A 24,663-nucleotide genomic window follows, 5' to 3' on the forward strand; every position below is an offset into this window, starting at 1 on the left:
GGCGGCGGCTCCGCTCTGAGGGAAGGCTGGAGTGAGACCTCTGCAAGCATCCTCTAGATGTGCCTTCTCGGGATAGAGAGGCAGGGAGAGAGGGTTTAATTTCCCTTCCCCAAGAAATCACAGGAAACTGTTCCTAGCTTAAAAACTCCAACAGCCTTCTCTTCTCCCCCCCCCCCCCCACCTCCGCCCTCCCTCCCTCCCACTCCTCCCCTCCAGCCTCGCCCACCAGCTCCCACCATCTCGTGGCTGTTTTCCTCCCGCCGCTTCTCCCCTCCCTCCCGGGTCTCCCGCCTTCGCGGAGCACGCGCTGCCACGGCCGGGGTGCGGGGCGGCCAATGGCGCGGCGGCAGGACGTGATGTCAGGCGCGGCCGTAGAAAAGGCGCGGACGCCGGGCTGGCGCGGACTGCAGAGCCGGGCTGGGCTCCGCGCTCCTGGAGAGCTTTGCGCGCGGCTGGGCCTGTGGCCGGCGACTCCTCCTCCCACTCTGCTCCTCCTCCTTTTTCTCCTCCTCCTCTACCTCCTCCCGCCCCCCCCCCCCCCTTCTCCTCCACCTCCTCCTCCTCCTCTTCCTCCTCCTCTTCAATCCTCCGGGTAGCTCGGCTCGGCTCGCTGGCTTCAGAGAAACCCCTACTTGAGTCGCCCACCCGGCGCCTGAGCGGGTCGGTCGCCTTGGGCTGGGGACGCACCCCGGAGAGTGGAGAGGTCCCGGCAGCCGGGTCGCCGCGGGCACCTAGCCGCTCCCGGTGAGCCCCAACCGCAGCCGCCGCCGCCTCGGGCAGACTTTGCGCTCCTGCTCTGCGCCGGGGGCGCCGGAGCCCGGTCGGCGATGCCCGCGGCGTGAAAGCGCCCGCGGCGGGCGCCGACCTCTGCCCCGTCTCCCTCCTCCTTCCCCCCAGCCCCTCGCCCTCCTGACCCCGGCTTTGGCGCCGCCGCCCAGGCGCCCCGCGATGTAGCGGCCCCTGCCCCTCGGCGGGAGGCGTCCTGGCCCTCGGGCGCCCGGCCTGGGGGCGCAGCCGAGCTCGGGCGGGGCCGGGGCCGCGGCGGCGATGCGCCGGGCCCGTTAGCGCCGGGAGCGCCGGGCAGCTGCGGCGGGGGGCCAGCCCTCCCGCGGAGGAGCCGCGCCCCCGGCCCCGCCGGCCCCGCCGCGATGCTGTTCCACAGCTTGTCGGGCCCCGAGGTGCACGGGGTCATCGACGAGATGGACCGCAGGGCCAAGAGCGAGGCTCCCGCCATCAGCTCCGCCATCGACCGAGGCGACACGGAGACGGTAGGCGCGCGGCTGCGGATCGGGCCGAAAGCTGGGACGGGGCCTTGTGAGTCCGCGCCTCCGCTCCCCTAAGTTTTGGGGCACTTTGGGGAGCTTCCTTCGTGCCGCGCGGGACGGGGCGCTGGGGATCGGCGGACGGGATACCAGGCCTGTAGCTAGCTCCCCGCTCGGGGGAAACCAGGCTGCTGGGGAGGAGAGGGGGGAAACGATGGAGACCGAAATTTTAGACCCGGAGGGTGGAAGAGAGTAGTTCTCCCGAAGTAAGAGTAAAGTCCTGCCTGCGGCCCGAGATGGCTCTCTTCTCCCCTGGCGGGGCCCTCTGGTCACCTCCACCGCTTGGCCCTGGCTGCTGGCGCTGCCGAGAAGGGCGAAGCAACCGGGAACACTGAGGCTCCAGCCGGCGGCTTGGCGGCGGCGTGGGCCCATCCGGCTTCTTGGCAATCCGGCTTCCTCCCTCCCCAGCGCAATTTCGGGGAGTGAAGTCTCCGCTTTCTGTTGATCTTGACCTGGGCTTTCCGATCCATTGGACTTGGCCAGGCCGGGGCTTGTAGTTCGTAGTTCAGGCTCCCAGGCCTGGCTCTGGAGAAGCCGAGTCCGTTCGAATCTCCACACCTGGCTATGCCAGCCCAGCCCCAAATAGTCAGTTCCTCGCCTCCGTCCTCCCTGGGGGCCAGAGGAGCACTCGCTGCCCAAGTCCGGGCCCAGAAGTGACCTTTAGAGGCAGAGGAGGTGGGAACACAGGAAGTTTCTCTGCACAGAAAGCAAGAGCAGCAGTGCCGGTGCCTGTCTTCCCAGCGAGCTCTTCTTTCCCCGGTTAAGCCACCTCAGCCTGTCAGTCTGTCAGTTTGGTTAGCCCACAATTTGGATTGGGCCTATGCACTCCCCCTTCCGCCCCCCATCATCTCTCAGGATCCTGGGACTTGTGACCTGCCCTAGCCTAAACCTTTGGCTTAAGGATCCAGTGATCACTGGTGCTGGCCGCCAGGAACTCTCCGTGTCTCTGGAGAGGAGTCTGTGTGTAGGGTGTCTTTTAATGGTCATCTTACCCCTTTCCTCGGGGGCCCAGCCAAGTGGCTTCTGTAAGGAACAGATTTGGAGGGAGCTTCTGGAGGGCTTGACTGGGATAGCCAACCACTGCCTCAGCCCCCAAACATAGTCCGAGACTCTCTGGGAAAAGGGCAGAAGGTACAGAAAAGGGGTGAAGTGGGGGAGATCTATCCAGGTCAGCAACCACTCCTGTGGCCTCCTTGGGCTGTGTAGACGGACTTGGGTTCTGAACCTTCTGGATATGGGCATTTTGGGGTGGAGGAAGCACTCTGCGCACCCTTGGCATTTTTCTTGGCGTTTAGGGTTAGCCGGTTACGGTGGGAACTTTGGGTGCTGGTTTCCCCTGGGCTGACCCGCTGACCAGGGTGCTGCGGGTCTCCCACTTCCCTCCCTCCGCAGACCATGCCGTCCATCAGCAGTGACCGAGCTGCGCTGTGTGCCGGCTGTGGGGGCAAGATCTCCGACCGCTACTACCTGCTGGCTGTGGACAAACAGTGGCACATGCGCTGCCTCAAGTGCTGCGAGTGCAAGCTCAACCTGGAGTCAGAGCTCACCTGTTTCAGCAAGGATGGGAGCATCTACTGCAAGGAAGACTACTACAGGTAGCCCCCCACCTCGGGCCCCATTGCCCTAGAATCCTCCATCTCCGATGAGGTCTTGTCTCTTTTCCCTCCCATCCCCAGGGAGGGTTCTCTTCTTCAAGCCAGCATGCAGAATTGGGGGACAGCCTTTACACGCAGTCATTTGGGGAACACTCTTGGAAATATCTGTGAAGTGTAGGGATCCAGAGAAAAGCAGAAGCTGTCCTCTTCTGAGTTTAGACCATAATTAAGCTTGGGTTCAGGGGTCCTTGCACCCCTCTCCCTTGAAAGTTTCCTGGGTCAACCAGAGGGAACAGAAACTAGCACATACTACACACCATCCCAACCCAGGTGGCCTGGGCTGGCATGGAACAAAGTTGGGGAGAGAGCTGGGGGATTGGATGGGGGCATTTCCAGATCTTTCTGGGAGATGGGAGTCCAGGATTAAAGAACCCACTAACAGGTACCAGGTTTCTTGTTTTTTCCTCTCCGGGTTTAGGGTTAGAGTCTGTTTATATATTCCCCTCCTCTTTCTCTCCTTGTCTCTGCGGTTTTTGTTTTTGTTTTACAAATTACAGAGGTCTGTAGGCGCTGGTGTGGAGGGCAGGGTTAGAGTTGGAGGCAGGGTAAGCGGGGAATTTCTCCCCCGACTCCCAAGCAAGGACTTCCGTAGGGCTTGCTCCGGCTTTGGGTTAAGTAGAAGCCTTTGGAGGCTTGAAGGCCATTAAGGGGCACTGAGTTCCAGGGTAGCATCAGACCTTGGTTACAATGTATTCCCCCTTCCCTCACCCTTCCAAGTGAAGACCCAGGCTGCCCATCTCCAGGAGGGGATTTTCCCCATTGGCAGCAGCGGCACCTGGAGGAGGAATATGGGGGTACCCAACCGCCTGTCGCCACAGCCCTTCCTTCCCCTGATGGTCCCCACAGGCGGTTCTCGGTGCAGCGCTGCGCCCGCTGCCACCTGGGCATCTCGGCCTCGGAGATGGTGATGCGGGCCCGGGACTTGGTTTACCACCTCAACTGCTTCACGTGCACCACGTGTAACAAGATGCTGACCACGGGCGACCACTTCGGCATGAAGGACAGCCTGGTCTACTGCCGCTTGCACTTCGAGGCGCTGCTGCAGGGCGAGTACCCCGCGCACTTCAACCACGCCGATGTGGCGGCTGCAGCCGCTGCAGCCGCGGCGGCCAAGAGCGCGGGGCTGGGCGCCGCCGGGGCCAACCCGCTGGGCCTTCCCTACTACAACGGCGTGGGCACCGTGCAGAAGGGGCGGCCGAGGAAGCGCAAGAGCCCGGGCCCGGGCGCGGACCTGGCGGCCTACAACGCCGGTGAGTGCCGGGCGCGCGGAGCGTGCGTTTCAGTCTGTTTGGAGTAAAGTGCGTGGCTGCGTCCATCGCTCCCCTCCGCCCCAATGAATCCCCGTGCTGTGCTGTGTACACGTATATAGGCAGCACTCGGGGCCCGCTGCCCCTTAGCTTCCCAGGCCAGAGCACCCACCCTACGATCTGGCTGGTGGGACCTTAGCCTCGTATGCATGCCCCTGGCTAAAGCAGGACCAGAGAGGGCTTTAGGGTCTTGCTGCCCCTGGTACAGACATTTTTTTTGAGGCGACTTTTTGGGTTGGGCCTTCCCCTCACCTTGCTGGGCAGAAAGTAAGCACGAGGATAGAGAAAGCAAGGTGGAGCCCACGCCAAACTGACTCTGGGTTTGCGCGGCTGCGGGAGGGAGCTGGGGCGTTGAACGAACTGGGCAGCGCAGCCAGGGACCCCAGAGGAAGGGCTGGCAGTGGTCTGGGGAACAACGGAAATCCGATGGCCCTGCAGCCTGTCCCGTAAAAACGCCCTGCGGGCGGCAGGCCCGGGAAACGGGCCCCAGGAGCCCTGGGAGCCAGGCGGGCGGTGATCATCCGCCGCCGGAGCCTCTGCTCAGCCAGGTCTCGGTTTTCCCCGGTCTCCTGCCTCCGAGTTCCGGGCGCCAGCGGGGCGCTGGGTTAAGAGCCTGGACCCTCAGAAGCCGGCGCCTGGGGAGGAGACCCGGGTAGGCCTGGCGGTGCTTGGGGGAGGGGGGGAGGGGGGCGGTAAGGGTGAGGCTTGTCGTTTTGCATTTCCGGCGTCTTGAACCCCCGAGCCATGAGGGCGAGGCTCAGCCCCCTCCCCACACCCTTCCCCGGTTAGGGCGGCCGCGGAGGTAAGTTCTGGGGCGCAGCAAACGGAACCGCCAACATCTGCCCGAAGTCTGCCCGGGGCCCGGGAAGGTTTACGACTCCCCGGGCTTCCGAACGAGACAGAGTTTACTTGCCGTTATTTTCTTTCTTTTCCTTTGCGACAGAATCGGATTCGGAGACTTTGTTTCCGTCCTCCTTTTCCCCTTAGTCTGTTGCACCAGTGGAAACAAAACAAAGCAAAACAAGGACCCTGCGGCCCGCAGAGGGCAGGGGTGGGGAAGGCGCCAGGGTTATTTCGATCTTAAAACGTCTTGAGTTGGCTGGGGAGGAAAACAAGGGGCGGGCGGGCTTCCCCTGTTCGCTCCAACGAAATTGGTTGTTGGAAGGTCCCGGGGTGTGTGTGTGTGTCCGTGCCGAGCTGGAGGCAAGCGCAGCCCCTAGCCTGGTAGATGGCGAAGGGACCACGGGAGGCCCGCCGCCGGATTATAGATGTGTGGAAGGCCCTGCCAGAAATCCTGCTCCCCAAAGCTTCCACCCCTCATCTCCAGCCATCCTGAAAACAGAATACCCGAGTCCCCCAAACAAAGCCGCGCCTATTTAGCCAGGGAGGCCGGCCTCTGCAGACGCCTCCGGGCCATGGGGTGCTGGGAGGGTAGGTAGAGGCATCGCGGCGTTTTCCCCAGGACGCAGCAGGTTCAGAACGGGCTTTGGATTCGATAGGTAGAAGTTCAGAGATTTGTGTCTGCGCGTGCTTTTTGCTCTCCAGCCCCCTTCCCCGCTGAGGCTGCCACAGCGAGCAGGAGAGGGGTTTTAGGAGAGTTTTAGGAGAGCTGGCACCTCCACAAGACATTCCCCAGCCCTGCCATTTCTTTTTCTCCTTGGCTCCTCTCGTTGTTGTTGTTGTTGTTTTTTCCTTCAGTCTCTCTCGGTCCTCCTCCTCCTCCTCCTCCTCCTCCTCCTTCTCCTCCTCCTCCTCCTTTCTCTATGTCTCTCTGAGCGTGTGTCTCCCCGGTCCTCAGTTTCCCTCCCCGCTCTCCCCGTGTGCACGGCCCTGGCCTGGCGAGGCCGAGCTCCCCGGGCTGGCGCGCCGGGCGCCTCTCCAGCGGCCGTGGGGCTCGCTCATTCGCTCATTCGGGGCTCCCGGGCCCAGGCTGGGGAAGAGGGCGCCTCCAGGGCCGCCCCGCCCCGCCAGGCCTGGCCAGGTTTGGCTGTTGACTTCTTCCTTCCCTCCTGGGCACACGCGGGAGGCACAGGGCAGTGGTGGGGGAGGAGGGAGCCCCGGGAAAGGGGCGCAGTGGAGGTGCCACTGCGGGCGGTGTGGGCGGTGTGTGTACGCGGGGCCAGTGTCGGTGTCTGAGTGTGTCCGACCGTGAGGACGTGAGCGCGTTCGTGCGAGTGCCCGGCACCCAGCCACACCGCCCCCTGCAAAGCCCGCGGCTCCGGGGGAACGGGGAGCTGGGGAGCCGCAGCCCCGGGTTCACGCGGGGCGAGCGGCGGCCGAGGGGGAGGGGGCGCCGTCGGTGCGCGGGGCCCGCCGCCGCGGGAAGGACGGCTGCAGCCGCGGGGCCGCAGGTCGGCAAGTCCTTCCGGGGCGGCGGTGGCCACGGCGGCCCTCCTCGGGCTGTCCCTCCGGCCGAGAGCGCGGCCCCGGCCCCGGAGGTGGAACTGAAACCTCCCCGAGCGGGCCGCGGGCGGGCGGCTGAGACGGGCGAGGTGGCCGCCGCCGGCGAGGGGCGCGGGCCGCGCACTGGGCGCCGGACTTGGGGCGCCACGGCCGCGGGGTCCCGAGTGGACCTGCCGGACACCAGGCCTCCCCGAGCCGGGGTGTGTGTGTGTGTGTGTGTGTGTGTGTGTGTGTGTGTGTGTGATTGTGTGTGTGTGAGTGAGTGTGTGATTGTGTGTGTGTGAGTGTGTGATTGTGTGTGTGTGCGCGCGCGCTTGCGCGCCTGGCAGCGTAATTACTGATTTGATTCCAATCCATTATTTAGACAATTGAACCTACAATCTCGTCTTTAGTAAAATGAGGCGAAGTCAGATTTGATTACAGGTTCAGCACCGGCGACAAGAGCTCGAAACCCGATGGGTTAATAACAGATCACGAGTAAATTATTCATGATTTTACGAGCTCTTTAGCTCCCATTGAATCGGCCTAATTGAGAGGAAAGAAAAAATAAAAAAGGAGAGAGAAAGCCAGGTCCTCCCCTCCCCTTGGCCCCTTGCTCCTCCCCATCGGATCCTGGGGAATCTGGACTCGCCCCGGGGACTGGGGTTAGGGGGGTGGGGAGCGAGGGGGTCTGGGCACCGGCTTAATCTGGGCTCCGCTGCCCCTTCCCCCGCGGCCTGGTTTCCCCAGCGCAGACCTGCGCCCCCACTGCCGGCAGCCAGCGGCCTCCCTGCCTTGGCGGCTCCCTGTCCCCTTCCCTCCTTTTCCCTTTGCGCGCTCCCAGCCAATACCAGCTTCCCAACAGGCCTTCCTGGTCTCCTTGGACCCGGGATTCAGTTCAGTGGCCTGGGACCCTCCACCACGCATTCCCCCCCTATGCCTGGCCCTCACTGTCCCCTCAGGCTCTCTCTGTGTCTCTCCTAATTTCCTCCTGTCTTTGTAGCTGTCTCTGGTTCTCCACGTCGCCACTGCTTTCCTCTCTCTCTCTCCTCTTTTCTTTCCTGGCTCTGTCCATCTTTCCCTTCCTACCCCCTCTCCTTTCTCTCTCCATTCTCTCAGTCTTTCTGGCCCAATCTCTTTCTCTCCTTTCTCTGCCCTTTCTCCCTCCCCAACGCCCCCCAACCCCACACACACACCCTGATGTAGGCCACTCTCGGGCCACATCCCTTGGGTGCATGGGGCGCCAGGGTCCCCACGGAACTCATTAACAGCAGCGAGGCCCAGGCAGGAGCTGGGCGGAGGGATAGGCTCAGAGATCCCCTGTGGGAAGGCCTGCCCTCCCCCCACCCCCAGGAGCTGGGGACTGGGGGCAAGAAGAGGGTCGCTGGTCCCCAAGAGGGGGCAGGGCAGTTTCCATGGATCCGGTTTGGAGTCATTTTCTGATCCCCTTTAAGCTTTTGGCCTCGTGTTCTTCACTCTGGGCACTGTGAGTGGGAGAACAGCCCGGATGGGGGATCTGGGTGCCTGTGGGAAGGGACCCCTGAGGTTAGGAACAGGACCCGAATTTTGCAAATTCTCTCTGCAAGAGGCTGCTCTCCCTTGGGCAGAGGGAGGCATAGGCCTCCAGGAGAACCGGAATTCGTCTGAGGTAGTGTCCTCAGACACAAGGCAAGGGCGCCGGTTAAATTGAATTTGGAGTAAACAACAAATTTTTAGTCTACGTGTATCCTGTGTAATATTTGAATTTTTAAGCAAACAACAAATACTTTTTTGGTGTAAGTGTATGTCACGTAGTATTTGGATTTTTAGTATAGATATGTCCCACGCAATATTGGAGACATGCTTGCACTAAAAAATGGTTCATTGTTTATCTGGAATTCACATTTAACCGGGCACCATGTTCGTTAAATCTGGCAGCTCCATTGTGGGCATGTGACGGGGCACAAGACGTATTCCCAGTTCAGGGGACTGGATTAATCTGTGAAGCTTCCCCCAAAGTAAGACCTTATGTGTGGAATAACTCCGGATGTGATGAGGGGATCTTGGAGAGGATCCTGCGTGTCTCAATCAGCCGCCAGGTTGCCAAGCAACTTCCCGAGGCTTGAGGTTTCCACCGGGTCCCTTGCCCCCAGTGCCTTCCAGGCCTGGGGAGCCAGGCCCCAGCTGGGCCCCTTCTGGGTGGGGAAGGGTTCCCCAAAGAGTCATGCGTCATCCCTGACTGCCTTTGTGCTGTAGCGGAAAGAAAAGGCAAGGACTGCAGTGGTGAGTCTGGGCTCAGCTGCTACCAGTGGACGGCAGGGCGTCATTTCCCTTCGCATTCGCTTTCTCATCTGTAAAATGGGGTGGATCGCAACAGCCACCCCTGGAGCAGTAGTGAAGGTCTATGGTGTTCACAAAGCCAAGGGCATACCCGAGGTGCCGAATACAAGTTCATTTCTTTCCCCAGCTTCCTTCCCTTCCCGGATAGAACTCTGCCGCTCCGAGATTTCCGAAGATCACTTAACTTCCCTGTCTCACTACCCCACTTGTAAAACTGGCAACAACTGCCTGACGGGGCAGCGGTGAGGCTTAAACTGTAAAATACAATATCTGACCTCCAGCCCAGGGCCCGCGGCCCCGGAGTCCGCACAGCACTTTTGATAAGGGCCGAATGAAAGCAGGCGGAGAGGTGGCAGCGAGCAGCTTCCAGGTGCCAGCCCCAGACACCGTGGGGGGAGCCCGGGGATAATCCCCCCTTAGGAAGACCCTGGGCCCCGCAGTCCCTTTGATGCCGGGTCTTCATCAGGTGACTTTCCCCTCTGAACCTCAGTTTTAATGTCAGTAAAAAAGGCGAAAAGACTGCCTGGCTCAGAGGGTTTGAGAATTCAATGAAAATGTGTCTGTGGATCCCTTTAGCACATCTTCTAGAGTTCTGGAGTTGAATATGTCATCGACAGGTTATAATAGTTGTTATTATTCATATTATTATTACTGTTATTATTCTTACTGTAACACAGGGCCTCCAAATGGGGTTTGGATTCTCCTCGAGCTGATTTTGAATCAGCATTTCCTAGCTGAGTGACCGTGGGCAGGTCACTCTCCCCAGCCTCAAATTCCCCTCTAAACCCATGAAATGGGGATAAGATCTCTGTCTCAGGCTGGAAACAGCTGGTGTCGGGTGGGGCGGGTGTGGACTAGGCAGCGTGTGGGAGGAGCGAGTCAGGAGGTTCACCTGCCGCCTCTGCGTGCCCTCCTTAGCGCTCAGCTGCAACGAGAACGACGCGGAGCACCTGGACCGGGACCAGCCCTACCCCAGCAGCCAGAAGACAAAGCGCATGCGCACCTCCTTCAAGCACCACCAGCTTCGGACCATGAAGTCTTACTTTGCCATTAACCACAACCCCGACGCCAAGGACTTGAAGCAGCTCGCCCAAAAGACTGGCCTCACCAAGCGGGTCCTCCAGGTCAGCTGGGGCCTGGGGTGGGGGCGGGGGCACCTGCCGCTGCGGAGACCTGGGGCAGAACCAAAGGGGCTGAACCACACAGCGGGCTCTGGGCCTTGGAGAACCTTCTCCCTCAGTCTGCCTTTCTGCTCTGTTTACCTTCCTCCGTTCTCTTTCTCCATCGCTTCAGTGGGTCTCTATTTGTATTTCAATCTTTTTTTTTCTTCTAACTTCACATCTTCTCTCTCCTTCAATGTTTGTCTCTCAATTTTTTCTGCTTTCTTTCTTTTGTGTGTGTGTGTGTGTGTGTGTGTGTGTGTGCGCGCGCATGTGTGTTTGTGTCCCCCTCGGTCCTCTTTGTCTCCACACTTAGTCTCTTTTCTTTCTTGTAAACAATTCATATTTGCTATTTATCACTCAGGTGACACTCATCTATGTTTATACTGTAGAGGGTTCAGACATTTCAGATAAATCCAGAGCTCCCCGCCCCTCATCCCAGGAGGCCCATCCAGGGCAACTGCTATTAGCCGTTAATTCCTTCTGCTTCTTGCTCCTCTCTTGCTCGCTCTAGTTTCTCTCTTTCAGTGTCTCTCTAGATTTTTCCTCTGACTCTTTGTTGTATGTAAGACTCTCCCAGAAGCAAGGCTTGGTGAGGAAGGTGGATGTGGGCAGATGCCCCGGGCAGGCCGGGGGGCTCTCCTGGGTCTGCCCACGGGGAGCTGGAGGGAGTCCAAGGGCACCTCTGAAACTCTTCAGAATGGCACTCGCTTTCTTTTCTTTTTTATTGAATTTATTGGGGTGACATTGGCTAATTATATGGGTTTCAGGTGTACAACTCAATAAAATGAGGGTGCTTTCTTGATAGAGAGGATCTAGAGCCCTTGCCAGACTTTCAAAGGGTCTGTCTGTCCATCATCCCAAAGATGTTAAAAACTCCAGTTTGGAAGTTCCAGGCTCCTGACTCAAGAATGGTGACACCACTTCTTTTTTTTAAAATATACATTTTATTGATTTTTTTACAGAGAGAAAGAGAGAAGGATAGATAGTTAGGAACATCGACCAGTTGCCTTCTGCACACCCCCCACTGGGGGACATGCTGGCAACCAAGGTACATGCCCTTGACCGGAATCGAACCTGGGTCCTTTCAGTCCGCAAGCCAATGCCCTATCCACTGAACCAAACTGGTTTCGGCTGACACCACTTCTTCTTCTTCTTTTTTTTTTTTTTTTTTTTTTTTTAATATATTTTATTGATTTAGTACAGAGAGGAAGGGAGAGAGATAGAGAGTTAGAAACATCAATGAGAGAGAGGCATCGATCAGCTGCCTCTTGCACACCCCCTACTGGGGATGTGCCCGCAACCAAGGTACATGCTCTTGACCGGAATCGAAGCCGGGACCCTTCAGTCCCCAAGCCGATGCTCTATCCATTGAGCCAAACCAGTCTCGGCGAGAGCCAAATGTTTTAAACTTCAACTTCTTCTAACGTCACTTCTTCAAAATAGGCTCGCCCAGGCAGCGGTATTTTGTGGAAGAGCCACACTCAAGGGGCCAAAGAGCCACATGTGGCTCACAAGCCACAGTTTGCCGACCACGGGTCTAGATCCTCCTCTTTATTTTCTTATTTTGGGGGAAACTGAGTCTCAGAGAAGGGAAGTGACCTAGGCATTGGTGATTTTAGTTGAGTTGGGACCAGAACTCGGGTTCTACACTGTATAGCTTTTCCATGTGTGTTTGGAGAGAAATGCTGCTAGGACATAGCATGACACCACTTCTTAATCCTTCAGCTCCTCCTTTTACTTACTGGGCAAGTCACTGAGTTCCCCTGAGCCTCAGTTTCCTTGTGTGTGAAACCGACACAAAAAAATGATCTCCACGGCAGGCTGATTGGAAGAGCTGTTGAGATGATGTCCACCACAGGGGCTGACCTTAGCTGCCCAGTGGATAGTGGCCAAGAAGAACATTAACTGGGTTAATCAGCTGACTGATATTAACAGTTCGAAGGATTGTTCTGGTCGCTGGACTTCAATGTCCCCACTCACACACTAAGGTGGGAGAATACCCCCCTTTACAGCAAGCCTAACCGATGTCTTCCTCAGAACGTGCGGTTGTAAAGAGAGCAGTGCACATTTTGGGATATGAAAATTGACAGATGAAGTGATCCTGTCTCTCACAGCAGGGAGGGGGCGGGCAGTGCGGGGATTAGAGTCTAGGCCAATCTGACCCATCCTCTGGCCCCAGGTCTTCAGGGACTGAGGGGTGAGGCAAGGGGGAGGCGACGCCGAGGGATTGATGGTGATGGACAAGGAGGGTTGCGCAGCCGCCCTGTTTTCCTTTGAATTTGTCAGGAGGGAAAAGGGAAAAATAAAGCCTTTTGGGGGTGAGACTGTGTCATGGGTGAGGATCTGCAGTTTTGGGCGAGCTCGGAGTCTGGGGCAGCTTTGTCTCTGCGGCTTGGAGACGGCTTGGAGACGTAGGGAGGGAGGTGACGGCTGGCCAATGGGGTGCTGGTGCGCCTTTCTGGGCCCGCCTGCTGCCACCCCCACCCCTGTGCTTGCCTGGCATGCCTTGCCCTTTCTGTTTGGGTTCGTTTTGCCTGAGGGTCTCTTTGGTCAGGGCTTAAGACCCCTCCCTTCTGTTCTTCCGTTTCCCTTGGGCTTGACCTTCTTGGGGTTAGATTTTTTATAGGGGTGTCGAACTCAATCAGAGAAGGGGCCAAAATCTAAAATCCAGCCTAAATTGCGGGCCGAATGGTTTACTGAACAGTCATAAACTGTCATTGTGATGGAAACGCAGCGGAGTGCAGTGATGACAGCGCAGTGCGGGCCACATTGCAAGGCCTGGCGGGACGGATTTGGCTCGCGGGCCTTGTGTTTGACACATGTGGGTTAGATCAAGGGACCTTCCTTGGCGCCTCTTCCGGTTTCTCAGCCTGGATGGATTTGGACGGGGCAGGGGGGGTGGGGGTCGGAAGCCTCTGCCTTTTCCTTGGTCAGTAGGGTACTTCGATCCTCCCCCTATTTAGATGGCTGTTTTGTGGACCAACCCCCTCCCCCACCCCCACCCAACCGGGAGCAGGCTGGGAAAGGAGCAGGGACTTGGAATCAAGAGCTGGGTTTGGGAATACCTGGGTTTGGTTCTGCTCCTCCACGCCCTGGCTGTGTGGCTTGGACAAATCAGTTACCCTCTCTGAGCTGTGGCTTTCTCATCTGTAAAATGGGCACCCTTAAGAGCACATGCCTCTGTTACCCGGATTATATGAAACAGAGTCAGTGCCCATAGCTGAGTCTGAGGCTGGAACCAGCAGGAACCAGTCTCCGCTGGCTTCGGTGAGGCAGGAGGCTTGGTTCTGTGGTTTAGGAGCAAACTGGACTTTCAGTATGGTTCTCTCGCATTCTCTCATCTGACCGAATGTCTCTCAGCACCAGGCCCTGGGGATACAGAGGCGAAGGAGCCACAGCCCTGTTCCTGCAGACAATCACCTGTGAGGTGTAGAGACAGACCCGCTGTCAGTGTATCAGAATGTGATTAGTTGTGGGTGTGGGGGTTGTCCTGTGGGAGACCAGGGGAGGGACCCCCTGTCCTATGTGAGAGGAATGGTTCGCCTGAGGGACCTGGGTTAATGCTTGCCTCTCAAATCCTGAGCCAGGCCCCCTCACATCTGTGTGCCGCCTCTACCACCCGGACTCGGAACTAGTTGAGGAGAAAAAAACGCCAATAGGTATTGTGTGTCTCCTAACCAATACCTGTTTATGTGCTCTATTGTGTGTCAGGAACATGGAAAGGCCTGTGAAATACACTTGCCTGTTGACTCCTTACTGTCAGGATTATGATCCCTCCTCCCCCACTGTTCAGATGAGAACATTGAGGCCCAAATGATTTCCACCTGCCCCAAATCATCCAGCGGCACAACTGTTCATGATTCTGCAGTCGTTTGCAAAGCATTATCTTTCCCGCCACTCATCTATCTTACCTTAGTGTTTTCCTGCCCACTTTATAGATGAGAAGCTTAAGACCTAGCGAGAAGTGACGGGCTTGAGGCTGTAGGAGCCAGGTGTTGGCAGGTGGACCTCTCTCCCAGGTGGCCTGGCTGCTGAGGAGCCAGCCAGTGGAGATGGGATGAGAACAGATTTGGGTGAGGCAGCTGGTGGAGTGGCTTCGGTTCATATCCTTTCTGACTTACCAGCAGTGTTATTTGGGTACTTGAACTTCTCCTCCCAGAGCCTTATCTGTGAAATGGAGGTGATCATAGTTGGCACCTGGGGATCGAGGCAATGAGGGGGAAGGATCTAGCGTGGTGCCTGCTGGTATAAAGTAGATGCCTGTGAAATGGTTGCTCATCACTTAACTACACCAGCTGGATGGTACTAGGTCTTGGGTGCCCCCTGCAGGCTGTGGTGCACCCCAACCCTTCAGAGAGTGCATGGCAGGGACAGGCTGAGGTTGAAGCTGTGTTCCCAAAGGTGGTGGGCGTGTGTGTGTGTGTGTGTGTGTGTGTGTGTATGTGTGTGTGTTCAGCCAATTATTGCATCTGTAATGCATAAGCATCACCAACATGGTAGTCCTGGGATGCACTCTCTCTGCAGAAATTTGGAGTCAGCTGATGTGAGGTCTAGACTCAGCTCTCCATTTACTCTGAGTGATTCTGAACAAGTGACTTAACCTCTCTGGCCTCAGCTATAAAATGGAGCACTAATAGTACTTCAATAGGTGGTTACAAGGAGTAAATGAGATAAAGTGTAATTTATAGGATGTATATATTAGGGACTCAAATGCACATAATTTCATATACATTGGCATATCAGGTTTCAGTCTATCAACCTCTTTTGAGTAAATTTTATTTATTTTTAAAATATATATTTTATTGATTTTTTTTTACAGAGAGGAAGGGAGAGAGAGAGAGAGCTAGAAATATTAATGAGAGAGAAACATCGATCAGCTGCCCCACTGGGGATGTGCCCGCAACCAACATAACATGCCATTGACCAGAATCGAACCTGGGACCCCTCAGTCCACAGGCCGATGCTCCATCCACTGAGCCAAACTGGTTTCGGCTTTTGCATAAATTAAAAAAATAATTATCTTCATTTTGCAGATGAGGAAGTGAAATTCAGAGAGGCTAGGCCTCCCAGCTAGTAAGTGGAGCCAGGGTCTGACTCCATAGCTCTTCCCACTGTAGCACAGCGCACAGATTGTGATCCCTACACCTGGTCCTAGCTCAGAATGCAGCAGCAGGCTAGATGAGGGAGAGGGAAGAGAGAGTCAGAGACACCACATCTTGGTAAGAAAGCAGGGATCCTGTGCATAAAAAGGAAGCCATAAGTGCATAAAAATCGCTCAAGTTTGTGATCTTTAGCAGCATGACAACAATAATACTGGCTTTCCTTCAGTGGGCAAGGTGATTGGGAGACAGAAGGGCCCCGTGGACAGAGGTCCATTAAGAAATTAAGCTTTGCAAACGCGTGGAGACCATTCCTTAGCACATTGATAGCTCTCTGAGGGAGGACCACACGGGCTGAATGATAAGATGCCCCGAGCTTGGGGAGGGATGGTGAGCGGATTGATTTGGATGGGTGAAGGTCTCCTTAGGTGTTCCTTTGAAAGAAAATATGTTTTCACCATGCACGGCTGGCCGTTTAAAAACATCCTTGGGATGAGGCATTAGTCATCATTAATCTGTGTGAGAACTCAAGGTGAGAACGCTCGCTCTCCTCTGTTCACTTGCTTATTCAACAAACACACTGGCCTTCTGCCATGTTCCGGGTAGGCGGGAGGCCCCAGGAGTCAGCGGTGACCCAGAGAGTGGGCGAACACTGCAGAGGACAGACAGGAGTGCAACAAGGTATAGAAATCATTAAGATGCCGCTAAGATTAATCTCTATATTTTTCTCTACATGTGGTATATCTAATAAAAAAAAATTTTTTTTAATGATTTTGGGGACCAAATAAGTTTGGAAAATACTAAAGGTTAACTGTGTCTCTGAGTTGGAGATCAGAGCCCATTAGCATTCATACAGGCACTGAGAAATCTTGGAGAAATCCAACTTGGTCTAATCCAACATTTTCCAAATTTATATGGCCACAGAACCCTTGTTTAACTCTTTTTAAAAATATATATTTTATTGATTTTTGACAGAGAGGAAGGGAGAGGGATAGAGAATTATAAACATCAATGAGAGAGAAACATCCATCAGCTGCCTCCTGCACACACCCTCCTGGGGATGCGCCCGCAACCAAGGTACATGCCTTGATCGGAATCCAACCTGGGACCCTTCAGTCCACAGGCCAACACTCTATCCACTGAGCCAAACTGGTTAGGACACTTGTTTGACTCTTGACAGAAATGAAATAGAAGTTCTTGGACGGAAAAACACAGGGCTGCAACGAGAGCGTATAATGCAGGGAACTGACTTGGTAAAGGAGGTGGCCTGGAATGGCCTCCCTGAGGAGGTGGGGTTTAAACTAGGGCCAGTCTGTTCGTTTCTTCGCCTCAGCTTCCCCACCTGTCAAATGAGGTGAGTGAGCATTGTTTGGTTTATCATTTGCACAGGGCTGAGGGGAGTGTCCAGTCTAGTCACAGATGGTAGAACAAGCTGGATAGAGTTTCATAGGTGACTTGGCTTGAAACTCTCATTTTAGAAGCGAGGAAAGCAAAGCTCAGAGAGGTAGAGTGATTCCTCCAAGACCCCACAGCAAAGATTTTGTTGTCCTGGCTAGAACCAAGGGTTCATGATATTCTGCCTACTGATTATTATTTTTCTTAAAGCCTTTTACAATTTTTATAAAACAATAGAACCACCATATGGATAGATTAGAAAAATAGGAGAAAATTACCCATACAAGAACATGGAAAATCGATGATCAGGTTTGCAGCTTAGAGGTGAAGTAGTGGCTAAGGGCATGAGCCCAGCCTGCCCCAGTTCACATCTCGGCTCCACCTCTTTGGTTGGGCTCTGCCTCAGTTTCCTCATCTGGCAATAATATTAGTACCTACTTTAAAAGGCATTATTATTATGAGTTAATTTGTGCAAAATGCTTAGAACTTTGCTTAGACAATGCCTGACACTTAGTGACTCATATTCATCATCATCATTTTTGTTATGAAGTTTCGATACATAATTTTTTAATTCTTTTTTCCTCACATAACATTTGTCATAAGACTTTTCCCTTCGACTGGGTGGAGGGGCTGTGTCATGACTTCCGCTTGCCCCATCTGGTGGGACACGGGATGCAGCCATTCGTTTGATGCTATTTAAAAAAAAAAAAAAATGCCACAGTGGCCATCTTTGGGTGTGAAGCTTTTACCTTTTTTTCTGGTTTTCTCAGAGACCCAGGGGGGAATTCTTAGGGTAAAGTAGGTTTCTTACTGGCCCTCCTGTCTCACTGAGGAAAGAGTCCTGGGAAAGGGATTTGTGAGGCCAAACAGTCTGAGGGACAGCTGGTGCCTAAGGAGGGGCACAGAGCAGGGTGGGCTTCCTGGGATGCCCCGTGCACCAGGCTAGGCATTGCCCACATGAGACAGAACTGTCGATTTCAGGAAATAGGTGGCAGAGCAGATCATCTCCTTCCTTGCTGCGGCTGTCCTGGAATCCCAACCTGTTAGAACACAAGGGCCCATAGCAATCATGTGGTCTAACCCTCTTGTTGTCCAGGTGGGGAAACTGAGGTGGCCAAAGGTAAGGGATTCACCCAAGGCCACTTGGCTGGTCAGTAGCAGAACCAGAACTAGAAGGTACATCCAGCTCTCTTTCCCCTTCCTTCCTTCCTTCCTTTCTTCCTTCGCTTGCTGACTTACTCAGGAAGAGGAGGTAAGGAGAGCATGGATTTTTTAATGGCAGAGAGTTCTGGACTCCTGGATTCCAATCTCAGGGTGGCGTCTGTGTGACCTTGGGCAAGTGACCTCACCTCTCTGAGCCTCACTGGCTTTCAATCTATAAAACAGAGAATAATGATAGTAGTGTTCCCTACCTGGCTTATCGTGGAGATCACCTGTGACTGAGCATGTTGGAGGCGTGATGCCTGGCACATAGGAAGAGGTCCATTAATGTTGTGTTGTTATCTCCAGTGCATATCCCTGATTCTTAAGCTTTGCCAGTCCTTGTGCCATGACGTGGATGGAGATGACTCAGACATGGTCCCTGTCCTAACAGTCACCCAGGAGGGGACGTTTTTTAAATATTTGGGAAGGAATTCTGGTGAAGCTCCACTTAAGGTGACAAGCCACCCCAACCCAATCCTCACAGCAGCTCCCTTTCCAGCGGGTTGTTGATTATCACCCAGTGCCTCAGCTCCAGTACACCGGCCCAGAAGGCACTGTGGAGGAGGGTGTCATTGTTTACAACCAGTTAGGAGCAGCAGCAGAGACACAGCAAACAGCCCGCAGCCAAACAGCCAGTCCCAGCCCTTCCCGGGGCCTGGAGCCCTGGGCCCCTGCGCCACTTGCCACCCCCAGGGCCGCTCGCTCTGGCTGCTGCTTGGACAGACACACAGGCCAGCACAAACGTTGTGTCTGTGGCACAAACGTTGGCACCAAGACTCCATCCTTCCTCAGCTGCCTGCCACAGACCCGGGAAGTCACCTCCTCTCTCCGAGGGCCTCTGGGGCTTTCTCCATCAGCCATTCTGCAGACCAGCCAGGACCTCCCCGCCTCTCCTCTCGGAGAGCGTGTAGAGGTGCTTTAGAAGCTTTAGAAGCGCTGGGCTTAAGTGCAAGCCTCTGAGAGGCGATGGGCTGGTTCTGGGCGAAAGGCCAGGGGAACTGTGCTTTCTTCCCGGGAAGGCCCAGCGCGCTGGGGAGAGAGCTTTTTTTCCCGACTTCACACGGCCCCGTGTCTCCCTCCTTACTCCAGGATTCCCGCGGCTGTGCTTTTAATTGAGCCCAAATTGTATGAGGCCACCAAAAAGGCGGGTGTGAAGCCACAGGCTCCTGTAGCTGGGGTGGTCCCCAGGGGAGGGTGGGGCCGGGCCTCGGCCCTTCCCGCCCATCCGAGACACTGGGAAGACAGGCAGATGCAGGCACATCTGGAAATTCGCAACTGGACACCCGAGAATCTACAGAATCCCCCTCCGAGGCCCTGTGTTTTATGGGGAGGCTTCTGGCGGGTGATTTCCTCACGCAAGGGGAAGTGAGGGGGCCCTGCCTTTTGGGCTTCTCTCTTTGGAGACACAGCCCCCCCCCCCCCCAGCCTATTCCCACCCCCACAACGGCCTGGATTTCCTAGGCCTTTGAGGAGCCCTGCTTACAGCCAGATCTCTGTGCAGTTAGATGGGTGGGCATATTTGGGGGGAGGGGGTGGAGGGGGGTGGCGCTGTATAGATGGATTTCTGTGCTGGTCTTCGTGCCTGTGGACAGGCTCCTGTGCAAAGGTATGTGTGTGGATGGGGGCATGTGTCTGCCACTCAAAAAAAGTGAAAGTAAACCCGTATTCTGTCCCTTTGGTACCCTCTTCATACCGAGCTCGGTTCCAACTGTGCAGCCCACCCCTCCTCCCTCACCTATGGGCCTGGGGATGGGAGTCTGCGGGTCACAGCCTCGCTCTGCTCTCGGCAGCGGCTCCCCTCTGCCCGCCCTGCCCTGAGACCCGGACCCGGGCTCCAGGGAATCGGCTTCTCCAGCCAGTGGTGGTGGGGAGTAGGTTCGTGTCCCTTTCTTCCTCTTGGTAATTCTTTGTTGGTTGATTCCTCTGTACTTTACTCCATTCTCGTATTTCCCAGACTTAGTGATCCTGAAACATGTTAAAAATTGTGCCGACAAGAACTCGTGGCATCTATTGTGTGCTTAAAAGTGACTGATGAAAAAAAAAACCAAAAAAAAAAAACCCCACAAAGCCTCTTTTAATTTCTCGACCATTGTGAGAAACCATCAAGATTTGATTTGAACGAATCTTCCAGAGCAGCTCTGTCTAAAAGACATACAACATGACCACCTATGTAATTTTACATTTAAAAAATTCTAGTCGCCACATTAAAAAAAACTGGTAAAATTAACTTCTCAGAATATATTTCGTTGAGCCCGGCAGATCCAACACATTATCATTTCAACGTGTGGCCAGTATAAAAATTATCATTGAACTCTTTTACTTTTTTTCACAGACTGGGTACCTTTGGGCTAGTCGGATGTCACCTGCTCTGTAGCCATAGGTGGCTAGTGGCTACCACATTGGAGAGAGTGGCTCAGCTTTGGAACCTTCTCACAGAAAGGGAAACCCAGGAATAGCCAAATGAGAGAAAAAGACATTTTTATTTTGTTAAGAGCAGACTATGACCAGCCCGACTCTTTATTTTTCCTGATCGGTAATGAGGGTCTCTGCCTTAGGCAGTCCGGGGGATGCTCTGCTCTTGTCTTCTGCCTGGCCGCCTTCCCCTAACCAGCCCTTCCCTCTCGCCCCACGCAGGTCTGGTTCCAGAACGCCAGGGCCAAGTTCAGGCGCAACCTCTTACGGCAGGAAAACACGGGCGTGGACAAGTCCGCCGAGGCGGCGCTGCAGACGGGAACGCCGTCGGGGCCGGCCTCGGAGCTCTCCAACGCCTCGCTCAGCCCCTCCAGCACCCCCACCACCCTCACAGACTTGACGAGCCCCACCCTGCCGACCGTGACGTCTGTCTTAACTTCTGTGCCTGGCAGCCTGGAGGGCCACGAGCCCCACAGCCCCTCACAAACGACTCTCACCAACCTTTTCTAATGACTCGCGCCCCACGTCCCCCGCCCCCCCACGCCTCGGCCCCACGATTTCTTTAAAAAAGAAATTATCTTTAGTTGAATTCCAAGTGTATTTTAAAAATAGAGGCTTTGAGCAACTAACTAACCACATTTTAGGATCTCGCCCGGAAACAGAGGAAGACAGTAATTGCGCGTCCGGCTGACACGCAGCAGCAGGGTGGACTGAGGGGTCTTAACTTGGAAGATCTATCTGCAACACAACATTTGGGTCCCTGTCCAGCTTTGTGGACTGAGCGAGGAGGAACAAGAAGATAATTTAAGTTGGCTAGAGCTTCTGTATTTTCAAAGACTGCCACGTGCCTTAGGAATACCGTTTTATCTCCATACTTCGGACGACGACGACTTGTTCATTTTTCTCTCCCTCTTTTTCTCTCTGTATATTTATGACCAGAGCAAAAATGTAAAAAAGAAAAAAAAAAAGAAAAAAAAAGTTTGTTACTTTGAATAGTCCTAAAAAGAAAAAAGGAAAAGGAAAAAAAATCAACCCCCCTCCAAACGGTCGCTTTGTTGTTTTAGAATTTTAAGGTGGAAGTCTGTTCGAATATCAGAATTTGTGAAATCTAACCAATAATAAAACCACTTATTGAAACTAGTGGGTGCCGCTGCTGTTTAGTTGGGTGTGAAATTCACACGACTTAAGGGTCTTGTTGAGCCCTGGCCGGTTTGGCTCGGCAGATAGAGTGTCAGCCTGCGGACCGAAGGGTCCCGGGTTCAATTCCAGTCAAGGGTACAGGCCCAGGTCGTGGGCTTGATCCCCAGTAGGGGGCGTGCAGGAGGCAGCCAATCAATGATTCGCTCTCATTCTTGACATTTCTCTCTCTCCCTCTCTGAAAGCAATAAAATATATATTTTTAAAAAGAGTGTTATTGAAGTCTAGAGAGAAATTCCAGCTCCTCCCTATTTATGCTATTTATAATACTTTATGGATATTCTTTGTAATATTCATGGGGCTGTTGAGACCCAGAGATGAAGTTGGTACAGTCCCTGCCCTCAAGGACTTTAGAATGGAGGCAGAGGCAGACACAAGATCATCTTTTTGTTTTTTTTATTTTACTGGTTTTTTACAGAGAGGAAGGGAGAAGGATAGAGAGTTAGAAACATTGATGAGAGAGAAACATCAACCAGCTGCCTCCTGCACACCTCCTACGGGGAATGTGCCCGCAACCAATGTACATACCCCTGACCGGAATCAAATCTGGGACCTTTCAGTCCACAGGCCGGCACTCTATCCACTGAGCCAAACCAGTTAGGGCAAGATCATCTTAACACAGCATGATATGAAGGATATATAAACAAAAACTTTCCTTCCTTCTTTCCTTCCTTCCTTCCTTCCTTCCTTCCTTCCTTCCTTCCTTCCTTCCTTCCTTCCTTCCTTCCCTTAATATTAAACACCCTGTGCTGGTTACTTACCCTGTAGAGGTCAGAGGTTATCAAGCCTGCCTTTTCTCCTCTTCTCTGGGCTGGTGACAGGCCATGCGGGAGGCTTTTCCCTCTGAGGTGTTCACTCACCACAGGGCAGCTTAAACCCAGTTTATTTCTTTTTGAGAAATATTTTTATTGATTTCAGAGAAGAAGAGAGGAAAAGAGAAACATCAATGATGAGAGAGACTCTTTGCCCCTCCACCTGCACCCCTCACCCTCCTCCTCGGGATTGATCCTGCAATCTGGGCCTGTGTCCTGACTGGGAATTGAACCCTGACCGCCTGGTTCATAGTTCAATGCTCAACCACTGAGCAACACTGGCTGGACGAACCCAGATTTCTTAATGATCAACAGAACATTTAAAAATCTCTCAGGATGCTGAAACTGGTTTGGCTCAGCGGTAGAGTGTCGGTCTGCGGACTGAAGGGTCCCAGGTTTGATTCCAGTCAGGGCATATACATTGGTTGCAGGCACATCCCCGGTGGGGGGTGTGCAGGAGGCAGCTGGTCGGTGTTTCTCTCTCATCAACGTTTCTAGCTCTCTATCTCTCTCCCTTCCTCTCTGTAAAAAATCAATAAAATATATTTTTTTTAAAAATCTCTCAGGAGGGCAAAAGCAAATGTATTTGGTTCCTCTACTCACATTTCAGTCCAACTCAAAAACCCAGAGAAAATACATATCCCGAGAGGAGGGGGGTGTAGAGGCAGGCAGAATGAGGTTGCAGTCTCTACTGTTGAGCAGTGCGAGTTGAGTGTCATTTCACCATTCTGGGCCTCAGTTTCCCCAGCTGGCAGATGAAGATAATGACCCTTGCCTGAGTTGTAGTGAGGGCAAAGTAAGGTGAGGAAGGCCCAGCAGGAAATCTGGCCTATATTAGCGGCTCAGTATATTCTATTGGATGGTGGAGGATGTGATAAACGTGAAGGTGGAGAGCAGGAATGTGTGTATCCAGGTCCGGACTATCATTGATGAACACATCAAGCAGGTGTGGTGCCCATCCACTGGGCACTTTTTTGTTAATGCTCACCTGAGGATATTTTTTCCATTGATTTTTTTGAAAGAGTAGAAGAGAGAGAGAGAGAGAGAGAGAGAGAGAGAGAGAGAGAGAGAGATAGATACATGGATTGGTCACCTTCTGGCATGCACCCAGGCTAGGGCCAGGGATGGAACCTGCAACCCAGGTAGGGGCCCTTGACTAGATATCGAACCAATGACACTTCAGGGCGCAGGCCAGTCCTCTATCACTGAGCAACACTGGCTGGGGCCACCGGGTACCTTCTACCCCTCATTAATGAGCCCTGCTGCGGAGTATCTGTTACCAGCTTGGTCGAATGCCAGCAGCCATCCAGCAAAATGTCCCCTGGGGGCCCAACAATGAAAACCCAGAGGGGACAGCACAGCTGCCTGAGGAAACAGGCAGGAGGGTGTGGCAGGGGAGCAGCCCAGCCCAGGACAGGGGTCTCTTTCCTGCCTTTTGTCTGCTGTTGTGGTTGGGACAGGGTGGGAGGAAGGAGAAAGGAGGAGAGGAATGGACTGAGTGCTTAAAGCCTGGACTGACACACTTTCTAAAATGTTACACACACACACACACACACACACACAATGCTATTGTTGTTATTGCTCTTTAATGCCTGGCAAGTAGTAGGAATTCAATAAACCTTTATGACATTGATGGATAATGTGCATAAAGGGCACATACCTGAAATGAACGGCTTAAATAAAGTTTCCCAAATGAACACACCCATGTGAACCCCACCCAGACTAAGATGTAAGGCACATGTGTCAAACACAGGCCCACGGGCCAAATCCGTCCCGCCAGGCCTTGCAATGTGGCCCGCACCGCGCTGTCATCACTGCACTCTGCTGCGTTTCCATCACAATGACAGTTTATGACTGTTCAGTAAACCATTCGGCCCGCGATTTAGGCTGGATTTTAGATTTTGGCCCCTTCTCTGATTGAGTTCGACACCCCTAATGTAAGGCAATGCAGCACCCACAGGGCTCCCTGGACCCCCTCCCACAGAATCCCTCCCAAGTGCCCAGTCTAACTACTAGCACCGTGGGTGATTGGACCTGGTTTTGATCAATACATTTTTTCCTGACTAAATTCAGAATTGTCCCAGATTAGACAACTCACCTGGGGCCAGGCAGGATTTGAATGAAGCCTTTTTGCCTCCAGACTCCATCCTCAAGCAGAAACATACATAGCCACTCAGCCAAGCATGGGGTTAGGAGCCTCAACTTTCCCACTTGTCAAATAGGGTGATAGAACCCGCACCTCACTGATGACCGTGTGAGAGAAGGTGAGCAGAGGGGCCTGTGGACAGACATACAGACACACCACGGCTGCAGGTACTCCCAGGGACCCATCTATGAGCCTACAGACACGCACACACACGTACACCGGGAGGCACTCATGGATGATGGGGAGACCCC

The 24,663-nt window shown here is 54.2% G+C and overlaps 1 protein-coding gene across 2 annotated transcripts; it reads left to right on the forward strand.

Annotated features, from left to right (window-relative positions):
• The first annotated feature begins 403 nt into the window (after positions 1 to 403).
• On the forward strand, positions 404 to 21,394 carry LHX2 (LIM homeobox 2). Of its 2 annotated transcripts, none has more exons than XM_036412061.2 (5): positions 404 to 1,268; positions 2,715 to 2,917; positions 3,824 to 4,227; positions 9,904 to 10,109; positions 20,480 to 21,394. In XM_036412061.2, exons 1-5 carry the CDS (start codon positions 1,149 to 1,151, stop codon positions 20,765 to 20,767), a joined length of 1,221 nt encoding a protein of 406 aa, XP_036267954.1. In that variant the 5' UTR covers positions 404 to 1,148; the 3' UTR covers positions 20,768 to 21,394. The 2 variants fall into 2 exon arrangements, with proteins under 2 accessions (XP_036267954.1, XP_045428014.1); XM_045572058.1 differs by having other exon boundaries at positions 1,227 to 1,314.
• The last annotated feature ends 3,269 nt before the right edge of the window (positions 21,395 to 24,663 follow it).

Source organism: Pipistrellus kuhlii, unplaced genomic scaffold, assembly GCF_014108245.1.
Source record: "Pipistrellus kuhlii isolate mPipKuh1 unplaced genomic scaffold, mPipKuh1.p scaffold_m20_p_43, whole genome shotgun sequence".
In the NCBI taxonomy this organism is placed as follows: Eukaryota; Metazoa; Chordata; class Mammalia; order Chiroptera; family Vespertilionidae; genus Pipistrellus; species Pipistrellus kuhlii.